This window comes from Spermophilus citellus (genome assembly GCF_964194105.1).
Source record: "Spermophilus citellus genome assembly, chromosome: 14".
NCBI classification, from domain to species: domain Eukaryota; kingdom Metazoa; phylum Chordata; class Mammalia; order Rodentia; family Sciuridae; genus Spermophilus; species Spermophilus citellus.
In genome coordinates this window covers 68,679,190-68,697,379 of record NC_138194.1, presented here as the reverse complement: position 1 = coordinate 68,697,379, position 18,190 = coordinate 68,679,190, and the positions used below count along the sequence as shown (strand labels likewise).

General features: G+C 39.4%; 1 protein-coding gene across 1 annotated transcript in view; it reads right to left on the bottom strand.

Moving 5' to 3' along the window:
• The window catches only part of SPAG1 (sperm associated antigen 1), a 60,562-nt gene that overhangs the window by 8,154 nt on the left and 34,218 nt on the right, over positions 1 to 18,190 (bottom strand). Inside the window, exons 10-15 of the mRNA XM_081266155.1 lie at positions 13,600 to 13,959; positions 13,118 to 13,217; positions 8,913 to 9,065; positions 3,856 to 4,022; positions 2,004 to 2,145; positions 5 to 131 (exon numbers count right to left, since the gene is read on the bottom strand). Coding sequence (XP_081122281.1) covers positions 5 to 131; positions 2,004 to 2,145; positions 3,856 to 4,022; positions 8,913 to 9,065; positions 13,118 to 13,217; positions 13,600 to 13,959 — 1,049 coding nt within the window. The remainder of the gene's footprint in view (positions 1 to 4; positions 132 to 2,003; positions 2,146 to 3,855; positions 4,023 to 8,912; positions 9,066 to 13,117; positions 13,218 to 13,599; positions 13,960 to 18,190) is intronic.

The following is an 18,190-nucleotide window of genomic DNA, read 5'->3' as shown; positions in this document are numbered from 1 at the left end:
TCACCTTGAGTCCTTTATGAGCCAGTGCCCGCCTATAATATGCTTTCACATTGTCACCATCTATCTGAAGCGCCTGATCACAGTCCTGCTTTGCTTCTTCAAACTGGCATAACTTCAGGTAACAGAGAGCTCTGTTGTAATGCAAGGGAACATAGCATTAGCAAAGGAAAGATAGCATATCTGTAAACTGAGACAACTAGTAAAAATCAGAGAACGGTTCAATGTGTCAGTTTCTACACCAAAGCTGTTTCAACTGAAACTGAACACATGACTCCAAGCTGTGAAACTCTCCTGCAGTGCATGAAATTACAGCACTGGCAATACAACTGCAAAGAAAGCCCTCAAGAAGGGTGCAGTCAGGTGCAGACAGAAGTAAACTGAGCAAATGCAATAAAGTCTGCACAGGTGTTCTGGGAGCACACAGCCAAGAATCACATCAGATCACACAGGACAGAGTCAGGAGGGACAGCAGTGGAGACCTCCTGGAATAAGTGACATTTAAATTGAAATGCAGAGTATGAAGTGAGAATGATCCAAGTCACTAGGTTGAGAGAGTCAAGGGGACGGCAGGGGACAGTGGAGGCTAAAGGTACAGCATGTGTACACACCTGTGCTGGGAGAGAGCATGAGGCTCCTAATGAATTAAGAAAAGCACCACATGGCTGCAGTGCAGGGCAGAGCCAGAAGAATGGGCAGGCCAGATCAAGGTCCTTACAAATCAGGGCAAGGAGGCTGAGCTGTATTCTGAGCTTAACAGAGGGACTTAATAGGGGCTGACATGTTTGCCAGGTTTTAGGAAGATCACCATAGCTACCTGGAGCAGAGACAAGAGAACTTAGGAGAACAAGACAAGCAGGAACATGAACATGAAGGCACACTATGGAGGGTGTTAGAGATCTTGGAGGAGATGACAGAGGCACAGAGAAGGGGAGTGATGCTGAAGGGGTCAGATAGTTCACACTGAAGGGATATGTAGAGAGTAGGACCACTGAGCTTGCTGACATCTGAAACAGAGAGGTCAGGGGTAATGAGCAGCCCTGATACAGAAGGAAGGGGGTGTTTGGGTCTGACATTCAAAAGACACATTTGCAAAGTGCTAAATGGAGCTGACTGAGAGAGGGGATGAAATGGCCCCGACAGTTAGTGAACTGAAAAAGGGATCGAGAGCTCCTGAACCCTGAGATACCACAATAAGAAAAGCTGGCTGAGGGAGAAGAGAAGCTGTCTGTCCCTGCAGCCAGGGTAGGAAGGGTCTTCACTAAGAACCGCGCAGCCAGTGATGCCCATTCCCGTAATATGGACAGAAGGGCAAAGAATTTAGTGATAAGGTTTTTGGCTAAAAGACTGTCACCAGAGGAAAACATTCAAAAACATGGTGATAGCCTAGGTCAAGAAGTTATCTGAAATAGGGGAGAAAGCCTGCAACTATTCTCTCCTACTCTATCACCCCAGATTCTAACCGCTCCCTGAAAATCCCCAAATCACCACTTAGAGAGAGATTCTCTACCACATATGGCAACCAAGCAGCATTCTAGAATAGTCTTCCTGTTCCTATCGCACACTATAAAGGTACTGGTTCTTTCCCTCAGCACTGCAGAAGAAAAAGCGCACTGCTCCATAAGACACTGTTTTGAAAAGTCATTGGCTCCCATTCCTCCCCAGCTGGGCAATGCCAAGCTCAGATAGCTGCAGAGGCCAGGAAGCCAGGAAGTACCAAATCAGAACAGCACCAGCCCAAGCAGAAATTGTAGCTCAAGAGGACCCATCACTCCCACACCTCACATTTCCAATCCCTTTGCAACTTCTATAGTCCCATCTCTTTCAGAAACACTCAGAGGACAACTTGACATATAAATTCCTAGAACCATGACCCCAAAACACTGGCAACTAATTACCTTATTGTAAATTAATTGCACTAATTAATAGAATACTTTTTAAATTATTACTTTTAAAATAATCAGAAGTCTTAACATAAGAAGTATATGAAGTTACAAAGAACTTGCCTGTTTGTATATATGGCACACTCCTTGTTATTAATCTTCAAGCATTCACTGTATTTACTAAGAGCATCTTTATAGTTTTTATCCTTTACATATTCATTTCCTTCTTCCTTAAGCACTTCAAACATTTTTTCTTCTACAGCTTCTATGGGACAAAGAAAAAAAAGAAAGAAATATTCATATAAATACCTCTATAAAATCCTAAGTATAGCTATAGGTAAATCTAATGTTGCTAATTAATTTGATCACACACAATACAGAGCTTGTCTAAATGGAACAAAACTAAAGAGATAATCTGATTACAAATAAAAATAATTATGTAATTATAAAACTCTAATTTTTCAATTACAAAATACGGTGAGCATGGGGAAACATAACTATAATCCCAGTGACTTGGGAGGCTGAGGATGGGCGAGCACAAGTTTGAGACCAGCCTCAGTAACTTAGCAAGGTCCAAGGCAACTTAGCAAGGCCCACAGGAACTTACAGATATCCTATCTCAAAATAAAAAACAAAAAGGGCTGGGGATGTGGCTCAGTGGTAGGTAATGCAGCTCTAGGTGTAAAACCCAGCACCACTCCCCCACACACACACAAAAAAATCACAAAATAAAATACAGGTAATTTCACACATGCTATCCATACTGGCATGATTTCTTTGGGGTTTATGGAAACCTTAACAAGCCAGAACTACCTGACAGGTAGTCCAAACAAGGAGAAGAGCTAGAGTCGCAAATATAACTGCTCATCTTAACTGGCAAGACCCATGGTGATTTCTGTAACCTCAACTCATGAGACCTTGTATGGCACTTTCACAAAAGTATAGGGCACCTTAGATGTTTCATTAAGCTGTGAAAATGGCAGAATCAGTCTATGAAATGGGGATACAAACACCTTCAGTATTCGGCTCAATAATCATTTTCATAAATAATCGCAAAGAAACCTCTTAACCCTGAAGTGGATATCTAACCAGCACGACAAATTTCCTGTTAAATATTTATGCTGTGTTACTTTTATTCCTTTATTCCTGTCACATACATGGTATACTGGTTATCTTAATTCTTCTTCTCAATAATAATGCTAATTTAATGTTTATTAAGCAGATACTATAGGATTATACACTCAGTACATGTCATGTATACATATCTTCATTTCTTCTTGAGAAACCACCTCATGAGATATTCATATTTCCCCCTTTCCTATACACTTGGACATAGGAGGTATGAAACAACTTCTTTTTCTTCCTTTCTTTTTTTTTTTTTTAAACAATGCACAGCTGGTTCATTTTATTTTCAGGATGAGAAATGGTGAATATTTCCAATCCATCACAATAGGCTTAGCATTTGTATCCAAACCTCTGTGGATACTCACATTTTTAGTATCATGTAGAGACATCTTGGGTATGATTATAGTGTGGATGACAACACAGTTTGAAGTTTGGAAAGAGACATATGCCAAATCAAATTCCCTAACAGGAGGCCCACTGAACATAAATTTTACAAAACAGACCTGGTGTAATATCCAGTTAGTGATACACTGTTTGCTGTCAGGAAAGTCAGGGGCTGAGAAAGACCACAGAATTTCACACTATATATCCAGGTACTCTTCTAACAACCTGTTTCCTAGACAGACTTGAAGTTCACTAAGGAAAACGGAAGCTTCAGATCCAAACTTCCAAACTTGAAGTCCAGTCCAATTAAGTGTGAAACAACTTAAGACCACACAGTCAAAAAGCAGAACAGGGTCTCTTAACCCCAGGTCTGATGCCAGAGTTCAGTCTCTTTTCACTGCTCCACTGTGGAAATACGAACATGACTCAGGATAACTTCAGAGGAAATGAGTACAGGTTTCCCCACCTGTGATGCTGGGTGAGTGATGGCCGCTGGGATCTCCCCCTTGGTCTGGGGTCATGGGTGTGGCAGGATGCCAAGCTCGAAGGGGCTCAGAAGTGGGCACAGCAGGAATAGGTGACAGCTTTTCCCGCCAATTTGGACCATCCAGCTCCATTAAAATTCTTGTTATTCTAAAGAGAAAATGAGTGTTCTTTACTTATTATGCAATTTGACTTTTACATTACTGAAGTCAGATAGAGTAAGACTGACAAACACTATATCTAATTATATGTATTTCCTTATGGAAAACATAAAATTTGAGCTATGTTCTTTCCACATAAAATAAATATTTTCAAAGAACTTTTACAAACTGCCATTAATGATATAAATTCAGGCCATTTCTTCTTCTTTTTTCTTTTTTTTTTTTTTTTATTGTTTGTTTGTTGGATTCAGGGTTTTTATGCTGCCCATACTGCCTCAAACTTGAGATCTTTCTGCCTTGGTCTCCTGGATAGCTGGAATGACAGATATATACCACTGTGCCCAAACAGACCATTTTCTAATCAAAAGAAAAAAAGCATTTTAATTTAATTTTTTTAATATGTACACAATTAAATTTTAACTTTTCAAAAGTGAAATATGAAACCAAAATTTAGGAGACCTAAAACAAATATTCCCCAATATTTAATGCAAGTACTAAATTGAAAATGTATTGCTCGAGAATAATCAGAAGTACTTTAGAATTTCTTTACACAAACTGCACTATAGTGGTTGACGACAGGTATGCAAGACTGGTGCTAGAAGTGATTATGGCTAGCTGTCATATGGAACACCGCTTCTTAAATCATAGGTTAAGATAGTCTTACCTTGTATTTTTGACTTTCAAATTATCCACATATTTATTTTCTTTTCATATGAATACAGATGAAAAAATAGGATATTGGAATCTACCATAAAGGCCCTTACACAATTGACACTAATGACAATCATAAAATTCAGGTTAACATCCTTAAGTATTACTTTCTCATTGTTTTAAACAAACAAAATGTCACACGGATTTAAAAACAAAACTGAATTATGTCTTTGGGATGAATCTGGTTTTAAAAAGGTACTTCCCAAGACTGAGAAGGTTTATTGCTAATTAATTAATAGAATGCACTGAAGTTAGCAGCTAAGTCTACAGTCTCAAATAGATTTTTTTTTTGAAATTGTTGATGGACCTTTACTTTTTTATTTATATGTGGTGCCAAGAATGGAACCCGGTACCTCACACATGCTAGGCAAGTGCTCTACCACTGAGCCACAACCCCAGCCCCTCAAATACTTTTTGTGTGAGGAATCTGTATATTACATGCAGACAACTGTAATATACACACTTTTTCTACAGTTTCTAACCTGAAATTTCAAGAGCAATCTTTGGTTATGATGACTAAGTCTCATTGAATGTAAAAAACTAAACTTGAAAATTAATGTATAACCACCCACAACTGCAGAAGGAAAAAGAAGCTTTTGAAAAAAGAATTTTTAAGCAAAACTTATATTACCAGTAGAAAGGAAGGAAGAAGCAGCTGAAAAAACATGATGTGTTGCCAGGGAGTGAATAAGTATATGCAGGGAAATCTAACATAGTAAGATTCCTAGAGAGGAAAAGAGGAATATGGTTAATGGAGGACAGAAACAAAATAAGCACAAATGTTTAAATTAAAAAAAAAATTAACAAGTTGCTGATGCTTACTTTTCCATGATGAGCTGAAACAGATGGAAAAGCAAGCATAAATATGGGATTCATGAAAAAAATAATAAAATTTTAAAAGTGGTTCTTTTATATTAAATATATATGGCAAAACCAGAGAAAGCCTCCTCTCGTCTTTATTATAGCAGAGTATCCCAACAAAAACCATTCAATTAAAAATAACGTAGTCTTAAAAGTCACTTGGTATGAAAGAACCTTGAGCAAATATACAAAATACAATACAAATCTCAAAAAGTTAAATGTAGCCATGTGAACCAGCAATTCTGCTCATATACACCAAAAGGAACTAAAAACAGGTATGTAGACAAAGTTATCCATAAGTGTTCATAACAGCATTATTCACAATAGCCAAAAGGTAGAAACAACTGCAATGTCCATTAAATGGTGAATGGATAAACAATACATGATATATACATACATATAATGGAATATTATTCAGCCATAAAAAGAAATGAAGTACTGATACATGCTACACCATAGATGAACCTTGAAAACATTACACTAAATGAAAGAAGCCAAACACAAAAAGTCACATAGTGAATGGCTCTATGTATAAGAAATATACAGAACAGATGAAGACAGCAGATTGGTGATTGGTATGGGATGGGAAAGGGAGAATGAAAAGTGATGGCTTAATGGCTACTGGTTTTCTTTTGGGATAATGAAAATGTGTTGGAACTAGAAGGAAACAATGGTTGCAACACACTGTAAGTGCACCAAATGCCACTGAATTGCACACTTTCAAGGCAGGTAGTTAATTTTATGCTATGTGAATTTTATCTCAATTTTTAATTAAAAATATTAAATGCAGAAAGAGTAATCACAGTCTCTCAGACACAATTTCTCCCTTCAAACCATTCAGATTATTACCATAAACCATTGAGACTACCACTAGTTTTCCCGAAATATCTTTTTATCAGGCTCCTCCTCTCTGTCATATGTCACTCGATATTTCAGAAGAGCCTCTGTGAGAAGATCCTCCTTTCTCCCACCAGAAAACTGCCAGGCAAAGAATGGAGACAACTAATCACAGAGCCCCAAATCACAGGAGCACACTGAGCTTCCCCTGCTGGAGAACACCCTCATTGGACACGTTGTTGCTGAGGATAGCTATCTACTTGCAGTTATAAAACTGGAAACACCATGATTCCTGACCTCAAGGAGCTCCCAGCAGAATGACAGAAGAATTTTATAAAAAGAGACACAAAGAATAGAAAAACAATATGAGTGGGTAATGAGAGAAGGCCAGCATTATGGGGCACTAAGAAAGGGAAGCTAAGGTTCACGAACAAGGCGTGGGGGGGTTGAGGTGGGGTGTTGGTGGGTCAGAGAAAGGCATTTCCTAGAATAAGGAAGCAAGTCCTCTCCTAAAGGGTGACTTGGAATTTACCAGACCAAATGAGGACAAGGCCTTCAGGCACATATGAGATGGCAAATGGCAGTAAGGTGGTTGGGCATCACCAGGTAAGATTGCCTAACAACTCACAATCAAGGAGGCTGCCAATGCCGAGGCTGGGTCTCTTCCCTCTCTGCCACAAACAACCAATACAGGCTGAGATCCCCTACTCTAAATGCTTGAGACCACAAGTGTTTCAGATTTTAGATTTTTATTTCCAGATTTTGGGATAGTTCCATATATGTAGGTGATATTTAGGGGATGGGGCTCAAGCATAAACATGAAATCCATTATATTTTATAAGCCACCTTATACACATAGCCCGAATCCTATACAATATTTTTGGTGCATCTGTATTTGACTGTGATGGTCATATTAGGCCAGGTGTGGAATACTCATAGTATTGTGCTCAGAAAGTTTTCGACTTTGGAGCACTTTGGATTTCAGATTTCCAGAGTTAGGGATGCTCAACCTATGTATATCCCTTTCTGTTAGTCAAGCTGGGATCAGACAGGTTTCATGTGAACACCAAGTGGGAGCTCCAGGGAATGACTCTCAGCTCTGCATATAGATAGATCTTTCTAACAGCTTTCTCCACAGTGAGCTAAGGCCATGTGGGAAAGCAGGGCATGGCTTCAAAAATGAATTAACATAAAACATGCCATTTTCATTTTCTAAGTTTTGCTCAAGGTTTTCCTGGTGTTCCTCAAATGTACTCTTCAATAACTGTGGCCTGCGCCCAGCCCTGATCTTACTATCTAACAAATGTCCCACCTGGGGATAATCTGTCTTATGTAAGTGTCCACCATAATTTCTATATTCTAATTTACTGAAAGACAGAGACCAAGTAATTTCTCGCCTCTTTGCCTTTTTGCAGGGGAGTGGGACCTAGTTAATAGACCAGCATAGGGTACAGGGTGAGCACATAAATATTCAAGAAGTTATATTTTGGACAAATGGAATCAGAAATTATACATACTAGAAAAGTCATCCAACTCATAATTTTCAAATTTCACCTGAAAAGTAATTATCAAGTCTAGAGATTTTCTTACATGTGCCCAAGGCAGGGAGCAGGTGCCAGGTATGGAACCAGAGCTTTTTTTAAAAAAAAATTGCTTTAGTTGTAGATGAACACAATACCTTTATTTATTTATTTATTTTTTTAATGTGGTGCTGAGGATCAAAACCAGTGCCTCATACATGCTAGGCAAGAGCTCTATCACTGAGCCACAACCCCAGACCTGGAACCAGAGCTTCGAGCATGTGTGCAACCACTGAGCCCCAGCACCAGCCTGAGTCTGGAAACTCCTACCTTCCCATTCTCACTCGGGGTAAGATCATCATAATATCAATTTGATCCAAACTCTTTGGTATTTCACCATTATAAAATAATACTCTTCCTAATTTACAAGGATCTGAGACAAGTATCTAGCTGGGTCATGAAGATGTCTACCCTCCTGAGCAAAAACACTCCACACAGATGCCTCTGCCAACAGACCTAGTGCCAATAAACACCTTGAAATCTTGTGAGAAGATTCGACCCTGTGAGAAGATGCATTTCTGGTGTTTATGACACTAATGAAAACACCTTCCTAATATCACAGGTTATTTAAGCAGCATGTGTGAACTATACCCTGTATTAGCTTAAAAAAAATTCACAGTATAGTAATAAATGGACCATGAAACAAATACAAAGGTCTGAGGGGACCACTCAATATATATGAAGGGTTAGTTAGAAATTAAGTTAGAGAGAGACAGAGAGATATGAAGTTTAATGAAGTGACATGAAATTTAAAGAAGGCAATCATTCTGTAAAGTAAATAACTGAGAACACGTCTGCACTTCGACATCATTCTTGAAGGAGGGGGAAGGGAAAAATCAATTCCATTAGAAAACAAATAGACTTTAGCTAGCTGACTCAGATTAGATTACCTGTTAATACTGTCATTCGCTAGCTGGATTCCACAGTCTATTTGCAACACTGTTTTATAATCAACATAAGCTTTCCCGTACTGCTCTAAAGTTTCATAGGCCATTGCTCGTCGCAGAAGAGGTTTCATTGAGAATGGATGAAGTTCCAGAGCCCTAAAGACAAAAATATTACATATCATTGATACTGAAAGCCACTCCCTAATTTACAGTATTAGACTCAAATACGTACATATCTAATATTTCATTCTGGAGACCTGGTAACATAGAAGAAAGGCAAAACCAAAGTAGCAGAGCCATTAAATTTGTGGTTACTTTCTTTGAAGCTGTACCAAAGCTCTACCATTTACTCTTTGCCCACTGAGGCGGGAGCTCCCCACAGCATGCCTCAGCCTCCCCAGTGCCCCCAGGGAGCCTTGCATGGCCCCATGCACAGAGTAAGAGATTCATGTTACTAACAGAGTAAAACAGAAATCATTAAGTGCAACTGTATTTAATAAGGCACTTTAGTCTGAAATCACAAAACCTTGCATAGCATTTTGAAAATCAGCGCTCTAAAACTTTCTATATTTCATTATGATTTACTTGTTGCAACAAAGTGTCAAAAATAGATTAAGACAATCAAGGAACTACACTTAAAATGATCTTTTGTATGCCATGATTTTTCATCTTGAACTTTTAAGTTTATAAAGTGCTTCCAGTATCACTAAAGATGTATTTCAAGGCTGTGTTCTTTGTTTTGTTTGAATAACTATTTAAAGCTACTTCAGTACTTCATGTACTTTATTTTACTCTGAAATAGAACATAAAAGACTGTATATTGCTGAGGGCCTTGCTAGGAGAACAGAGACTAAAAATGTGTCCCTCTCACAACCACTTGACTATATCCATTTCACAGCAGCCTTCCAGTGCTCGCAGTGCTATTCATTAGATCAAGATGGCCCACAGCCAAGCTTAGGTTCCATAATTGATAAGACAAGGCATTTCATTTTTAGTATATTTTTGCATGGTAAATGCAACTTTGTTTATTTCCACAATCTCAAAATTGCATATGAGGTCAGGTGTAGTGGCCACAAGTATAATCTTAGTAGCTTGGGCAGCAGAAGCAGGAGGATCATAAATTCAAAGCCAGTGTCAGCAATTTAGCAAGGCACTAAGCAACTCATTGAGACCCTGTCTCTAAATAAAATACAAAATGGGGCTGGGGATACAGCTCAGTGGTTGAGTGCCCCTGATTTCAATCCCCAGTACCAAAAAAAAAAAAAAAAAAAAAAAAAAAAAACCATGAATACAGGGGACTTCTGAACCAGAGCTTACAAAAGAGGTTGTCATTCAAGTTAACGCAGTTAAGACCCTAAAGAGTCTCCTAATTTCAAGTCTGGCAGAAAATAGCAAAGAAAGGCAAAAGCAGAGGATTATAGGCAACACTCATTTGTATTTAGTCTGTCAAAATATCCTCAGTGGAAAGTTGCCCAAAGATTTTTTTTGGTGTGGTTTAAATAACCCCAAAGGGTTTGTCTGACCAATTGGAAACTTTTTTGTGGGAGGAGGTGTTTAAAAAACGTTGAGAATAAAAAATTTCTAGAATGTTGGTTCTCAAACTTTGCTTAGCCATCAAAATGTCTTTGTACCTGAGGGCGTAATACAGAAATATGGAGACACATGGTGTGGAGAGGGGCAGGGCTCTGGGCCCCTTATACATCTCAAACACCTCCATCACTCCCCTAGCGATTCTCAAAAATACCACTGGGAAACAATGAAGATCCTGAGCATAGATACTTAAAATTAAAAAGCAAATTTTCTCCAAGATACATAAAACATTATTTTCACGGGTCAATTTTTAATTTTTAATATTTTAAATTCTGTTCCCATAGTTTCCCTTTGTCAATATCTGACTCATGGTACCACTTGTCTGGTAATAGCTCAAAGAAGTCTTCAACGAGCAAGATAATTAACTGAAAAACTAAAAGGGAAGCTTCCTTGAAAATGTATATGCAGTCTTTTGGGGGTAAAAAGATAATCATGTTGTCTGTTAATAAATTATTTCTAGTTCACAGAGATTTAAATACATCCATATTTCAGCATGTTCACAAAGGCACAGCATGACTTCTCTGGCATAGAAACAAGTTTGAGAATCACAGCTTTAGAGTGATGTCACTCTCCACTGGGCATCATCTCCATTCCCCTCCTGCTGGGACTCACATACCAGCTATCAAAGAAAATATCTAAGTAGGTCGGCAGGCCTTTGTGGAGGTCAGCACTGACCAGCAAAGCCAGATTCCTTGGCCTAGAACACAGCTCTTGTCTAAGGACACCCTACCTAAACCCACACCTCAGTGGCCAGCTCCTGTTCTCCCCTAGGACCAGCCCCCATTCTAGTCTCCCTGGACACCATGGCTGGAGTCCCATCTTTGGCTTCCTCCTGGGTTGTTACACTGATACACGTGAATTTTAGCCAGTAAATGCCTGCCTCCTAAAACAATCTCACTTAAGGGCAAAGTGAATCCACTGTTTCACAGTAGGCTTGACTTCAGGGGTCTCAAGTTTTAATTAAAACATCCTGATCTCGCTCCATTTAGGAAGGCCTATGACTAACCTGAAAGGGAATGTATCAGAAACAGATACCGGAGCTTGGAAGGATGCTGGCTGTATATCACAACATGCCTGGTATCTAACAAATTCACATGGTCTTGTCAATTACAGGAAGTGCTAAATGTTTAAGGATGGGCTCTCTGGGAAAAGAAAAAAGGTTTGAAAGCCGAGCGATGTGGCACTTGCCAGTTTTCATGGTATCAGTGCTCACACCATGGCAGAGTTCAAGCTACCAACTTATTATCAACCAGCTCACAAAATCCTGAAACTGTTAGATTAGCTGATGTAAACCAGCACAACTATACATGGGTCAGGCCAAATATAAATATTCATGTTAAATCTGAACATATATAAAACTAGCAAAAAAAAAAAATCCAAGTGCCTTAAGACTTTTTTATATTGTAGGCACAGATCCTAGCAAATTTTGCCCTATTGATAGATAAACTGGCACTGTCAATGAAATAAATAATAAAGTATTCATATTATGGTGCCCACATAATCTGTTGTCCAAGTTAAGCCTTCTTAGAGTAAAAAGAAGTGACAATTAACAATTACACGTGATAATAGAAGTAAACCAGGGCTGTGTGAGTCAAATTAGGACTTATTTTTCGGATGCACTAACAGTAACTTCTTGCTAAAGGGCTTCTGAAGTAGGCTTATTACTTAATGGCAAAAGAAAACAGTATGTTTCATTCATGTAAATCTATTAATCCATCCTGGCAAGTAACTAACTGAGTAGCCTTGGTGACTATATTGTGCGTTGAAGGAGTCGAAGCTGTATAAAAGAGCTTTCCTGATTGTAAATGGTTTAAATCCACTACAGTGAATGACAGGAACTTACAGGTGTGACCAAGTGTCAATTTAGGTGTTACAGATGTACAGACAGAGACTGAGGAGATCAAGAAAGCAGACAGAAGGACAGGTGAGCAAGGATTTCAGGAGGAAAGATATGGAGAAGACATTACTAACACTGGGGACAAAGTGGGCAAAGGCTTGGAGACAGGGCCATGAATGTAAGGAAGTGGTCCAGCTGACCAAATGGGAACAGGAAGCTTGTTTGGGGGCATTGTGGTGTCACAGTAGGTTATAATTGTCTGGAAGACAATATTGAGCCATTAAAGACCTTCTGGAAACAAGCTGAACAAAATAATGCTTCAGGAGAAGTTATTCTGAGGCCATAGTGAACTGGAACTAGTTATTAGGCTTCTTCAGTAGTCTAAAGGTGATATGAAAAGAGCATGCGTTAGGGTGGGGGCAAGGAAAATGAAAAAAAGTTTAACAGTTCATGTGGAGCTGGGATTGTGGCTCAAGGATAGAGTCCTCCTCTAGCATGTGGGAGGTCCTGGGTTTGATCTTCAGCAACACATAATTAATCAACCAATGATAGACAGATAGATAGATAAATAATAGTGTCCAACTACTTCTAAAAAATAAATATTTAAAAAAAAACAGTTCATGTATGAGTGGAGAATTAGGACCTTTTGGTATTAATCAATTAACATACCTTAAAGCTGTCTTAAGAAACCGGACCTTTATGCAGGACATTTAGAAGGATATGTATTCACCACACTGAAATTATAACAATCTCTTAACGAACCTGAAAACGTGCAGTTTACCTGTTACAATCCTGAATGCAGCCACTGCAGTTTCCTTCTTTTAGGTAACATGCTGCTCTATTTGAATATAAGATACTTAGATCATCTGCGCTTTCACTTCCTAAAATCACATTTAATTAAATACAGTTAAAATCCATTAGCAAAATCACAGTTCATCAGAATTAAAAGACAACTGCAGTCTCAATGGCACTGCAGTGCTACAGACTGCTCATCATGCAGAGCCCTTGGAGCTGTCTACCCCTGCAATGGCCACAAAGGAACGCCGGGCAGAGACCAATGCGACCGTGCCTGGCAGGGCACACGTTCCACATTCCAAGGTATTGCTCACATAGGTCAAGTCTTAGCGCACTTAGTCACCAGGAAGGAATGCAAGGGGGCAAGGGCTGTCACCTAGCAGGCGGCCTGCACCACTCCCACACGAGTCCCCTTAGGTTTGGGAAAGCCCGAGTAGCCCGGGTCGGTCTCGGGAACAGCTCACCTACCTGCAGGCTCCAGTTGCGCTATCGCCGCAGAGTACCGGCGGGCGGCCTCCGCGAACTGTCCATTTTTGAACAGCTCGTTGCCCTGACTCTTCAGGCCGTCCGGGCCGAGCCGGGCCCCTGCTGGGGACGCGTTGGTCTCATTGGGGTCCCCAGCACCCCGCCCGCCGCTGGAGTGCCCGTTGGCGCCGTCGCCGGTCGTCGCTGGGGCCAGTGGCCCGCCCCGCTTCTCGGCGCCGGGCCCGGGCGCCCGGCCCCGCCACGGCGCGCCCCTCGCCGGCCGCTTGCCGCCCTCGCTTTTGCCGGTCAGCTTCTTCTGGATGTTGCCCATGGCGCGCGGGGCTCGCGCCCGCGGGGCGGCCGCTGTAGGAAAGTGGATGCGGGAAGTGAGTATTTGCATCACCAGCACCGACGACCCGGAGGCCGCGAGGTGCCCGGTGCCGAGGGCGGGCTCGTGGGGAGGCCGAGCAGGGCGCCGCCCCCACGGGCGGAGCCGCGGTTCCCCGACCTCCCGGGCGCGTCCCAGTCCCCGCCCCCGGGCTCGCGCGAAGGAGGCCAGACCCTTAGTTAACCCTCTAATGTCAAGGGCTCGTGGCCGAAAATCAGCCGTTTGAAAACCGTGTCCACAATCAGGTCGTACCCGCTGAAGTCCATCTTACGTATTTACAACTTAAGGATGAATTAACCAGAACTTGACGAACACAAGGTCTGCACCCAACGTTAGGGACACCCTTTCCTTTATTTTAAAGGACCAGCGGAAAAGGTCATTTGAAATAAAAAGTCAAAGTGATTTTTAAGTCATTTCAAAGTGAATTTATCAAACACAGGAGATAAAACAGGCACCTAGTATTTATACTTAAAGGGACCATTAAAAACAGTGAATTTTCCATTCTAATGCCTTATTCAAATTAAAAATTACTTTGCATTTGATTGAAAGATTTCTGCCATTAACTTTAACAATGATTACTGAATCTATTTTTAAATGAAAATTATATTACACTGATGAGTATCATAAATATTTAAAACAAAACAATCATGTCAAGATACTGTTGAAAAGCACTTACATATTCAGATTTCCAAGCATTCTCTTTTAACAAGTTCTAATATGATTTTTAGTAGCTATAATTTTCCATTCTCTTTCATGAGTTGTAAAGCCAAGATTTGAAGGGCAAAAACAGAGGGAACAGAAACTACAACCATCTCAATGAAAATCAGTAGATGACCTATCATTCTAAAGCAAGCAACAACAACATATTAATTAGTAGTTTTCAATATAACCGAATAACATTCCATTTGGATCACCAATCAAAAGGGGCTCAATTATTAAAACAATAAAAAAAATTGTTACAGAAATAAATCCCCAGATTGCACCAAACCAGGAGCATTAGAGCAAGGCTCCAGTTTTCACCAATATCTTGCTACTTAAGTCCTTACTCAGAATTGGGTAGGAGTACAAGTCTGGATCAGCAGAAACTATGGACAACTTGGTATTATTTACCAAACAGATGCAATTTACTGAGAACTTAATAATATATACACCAATTTTCATACCAAGTATTATCATTCCCACTTTACAATTGAAACAAGAGGACACAGGAAGTAGCTAAGGAACTCAAATACAGAGAAATACTGTAACTGGGATTTGAATTATAGATTGAAATGTCCCTGAACAACTTATGCAGTCCTAAAAAGGTACTCAGAGGTCTGAAGAAGGAAGAACTGTAAGTCTTGTTGGGTACTGACCTACCCATGGGATATTGGAGAAGAGCTGTTCAGGAGAAATGGCCTTTTCCAGATACATGGACTTGGGAGTTGATAGCATATGAAGGACCATCAAAGTCTGGGTATGGATGGGATTACCAGAGCCTCCAGAGGATATGAGAAATACTGACAAAGAATGAGCACAGGAAGAATCTCCAATGTAGATGGAAGAATGCCTAGAAATGAGAGAAGAACCAAGGGTAGAAACCGTGGGGAGGGAAAAAAATTCACAAAAAAAAAAAATCAAAAGAAGGAAGGGCCAACAGTATGATCTTCAGCAACGTAGTTTGGATAGTTGGAAGCAAAAATCCTCAACAAAATACTAACAAGACTGATTCAACTCCATATTAAAGGACTATATACCATGACCAAGTGGGATTTATCCCAGGAATGCAAAGATTGTTCAACATTGGAAAGTCAATGCCAAAGGAGAACACATGGTCATTACAATTGATAAAGAAATGGCATCTGACAAAATCCGACACCCCTTTCATGATAGAAATATTCACAAAACTAGAAATTTCTCAACATGATAAAGGATGTTTGTGAAAAGCCCACAGCTAACATCATATTTAATGGTGAAAGAATGAAAGCTTTCCCACCAAAGATCAGCAACAATGATGTCCAATTTCACCATTATTATTCAACACTATACTAAACATTGTAGCCTAATCAATTAAGCAAGAAAATGAAATAAAAGGCATCAATATCAGAAATTCTATCCATAAATGATATGATCCTATAAAACAGAAAATCCCAAAGAATCCACTAGGGGATGGGGGAAAGCCTACTAGAATTAATAAACAAATTCATCAAAGCTGGAGGATACAAGATCAACATTCAAAAAATTAGTATATTTTTATGTACCAACAAGGATCAATCTAAAAAGGAAATCAAGGAAATAATTCTATTTATAATGGCATGTAAAATATCTAAGTATAAATTTTAAAGAAATTAAAAGACAAATAAATAGAAAGGTGTCCTGTGATCATGTTAGAAAAATGTTTAAGAGTCAGTATTACCCAAAGCAATGTACAGATTAAACACAATCCCTATTCAAACTTTTTTGCAGAAATGGTAAGGTCAACCCTCAATTCACATGTGTTTATTGTTCAAAACAGCCAAATAATCTTGAGAAATAAAGAACAAAATGGAAGGACTTACAATTCTTAATTTCAAAACTTACTAAATGCTATAGTAATCAAAATAGTGTGGTGCTGGCATAAGGACAGCCACACAGACTAATGGAATACAATTGAGAATTCAAAAATAAGCCCATATTTCAAGGCCAACTGATTCTTTTTTTAATATTTATTTTTAGTTGTAGTTGGGCACAATATCTTTATTGTATTTATTTATTTACTTTTATGTGGCGCTGAGGATCGAACCCAGGGCCTCACACATGCTAGGCGAGCGTTCTGCCGCTGAGTCACAAGCCTGGCCCCCCCAACTGATTCTTGATGATTGTGCCAAGTCCATTCAATAGGAAAAGAACAGTTTCAAATGGGTGCTGGGACAACTGAATTTCCACATGCTAAAAACAAAACAACAAAAAACTAAGCTGGACCCCCACCTCACACCATATATAAAAAATAATTAAAATGGATCAATGACCTCTATATAAGAGCTAAAGTCAACTAGGCATGGTGGTACACACATGTTAATCACGACTTTGGAAGTTGAAGCAGGAGAATCACAAGTTTGAGACCAGATTTAGTAACTTAGAGAGGCACTAAGCAATTTAGCAAGATCATGTCTTGAAATAAAAAATAAAAAATGGCTGGGGATATAGCTCAGTGGTAAAGCATCTCTGGGTTCAGTTTCCAATATCAAAAAAAGAAAAGATCTCAAGTCATAAAAATCTTATAAGAAAATATAGGGGCAAACTTTCACAATGTACAATTTGACTGTGGATTCTTATACATGACACCCAAAGCAAAAACAAACAAAAGCTGATAAGTTGGACTTCATCAAAATTAAAGCTTTTGTGCCTCAAAAGAAATTACCAACCAAGTAAAATGTCAACCGAATGGGAAAAAAATTTGCAAATCATGTATCTATCTGATAAGGGTCTAATATCCAGGATATATAACGGACATTCACTTTAAAATGGGCGAAGGAGCCAGGCACAGTGGTGCTTGCCTATAATCCCAGCAGCTGGCAAAGCTGAGGCAGGAGGATCCCAAGTTCAAAGCCAGCTTCAGCAAAAGTAAGGCACTAAGCAACTCAGTGAGACCCTGTCTCTAAATGAAATACAAAATGGGGCTGGGGATGTGGGTCAGTAGTTAAGTGCTCCAGTACCAAAAAAAAAAAAAAAAAAAAATGGGCAAAGGATTTGAAGGGACATTTCTCCATATAAGATAAACAAATAACCAATAAGCATATAGAATGATGGTCAACATCATCATTAGGGAAATGAAAATCAAAACCATAAGGATAATATGTCAAAATACACTCTACTGTCATGTGTAAAAAAAAGTTAAAAAAAAAAAAACATAGGGAGATACCATTTCATACCCTTTAGAGTGGATAATCAAAAAGGCTGACAATAAGAAGTGTGGGCGGGGCTGAGGCTGTGGCTCAGTGGCAGAGCGCTTGCCTAGCATGTGTGAGGCCCTGAGTTTGATCCTCAGTACCACATAAAAACAAACAAATAAAATAAAGGTATTATGTCCAACTACAACTAAAAATATTTTAAAAAAGAAGTGTCGGCAAAAATTTGGAGAAATTAGAACCCTTAAATATTACCAGTGGGAACAGTAAATGATGTAGCCACTTTGAAATACAGTCTACAGTTCCTCAAGAAGTTAAACATATAGTTACCACATAACCC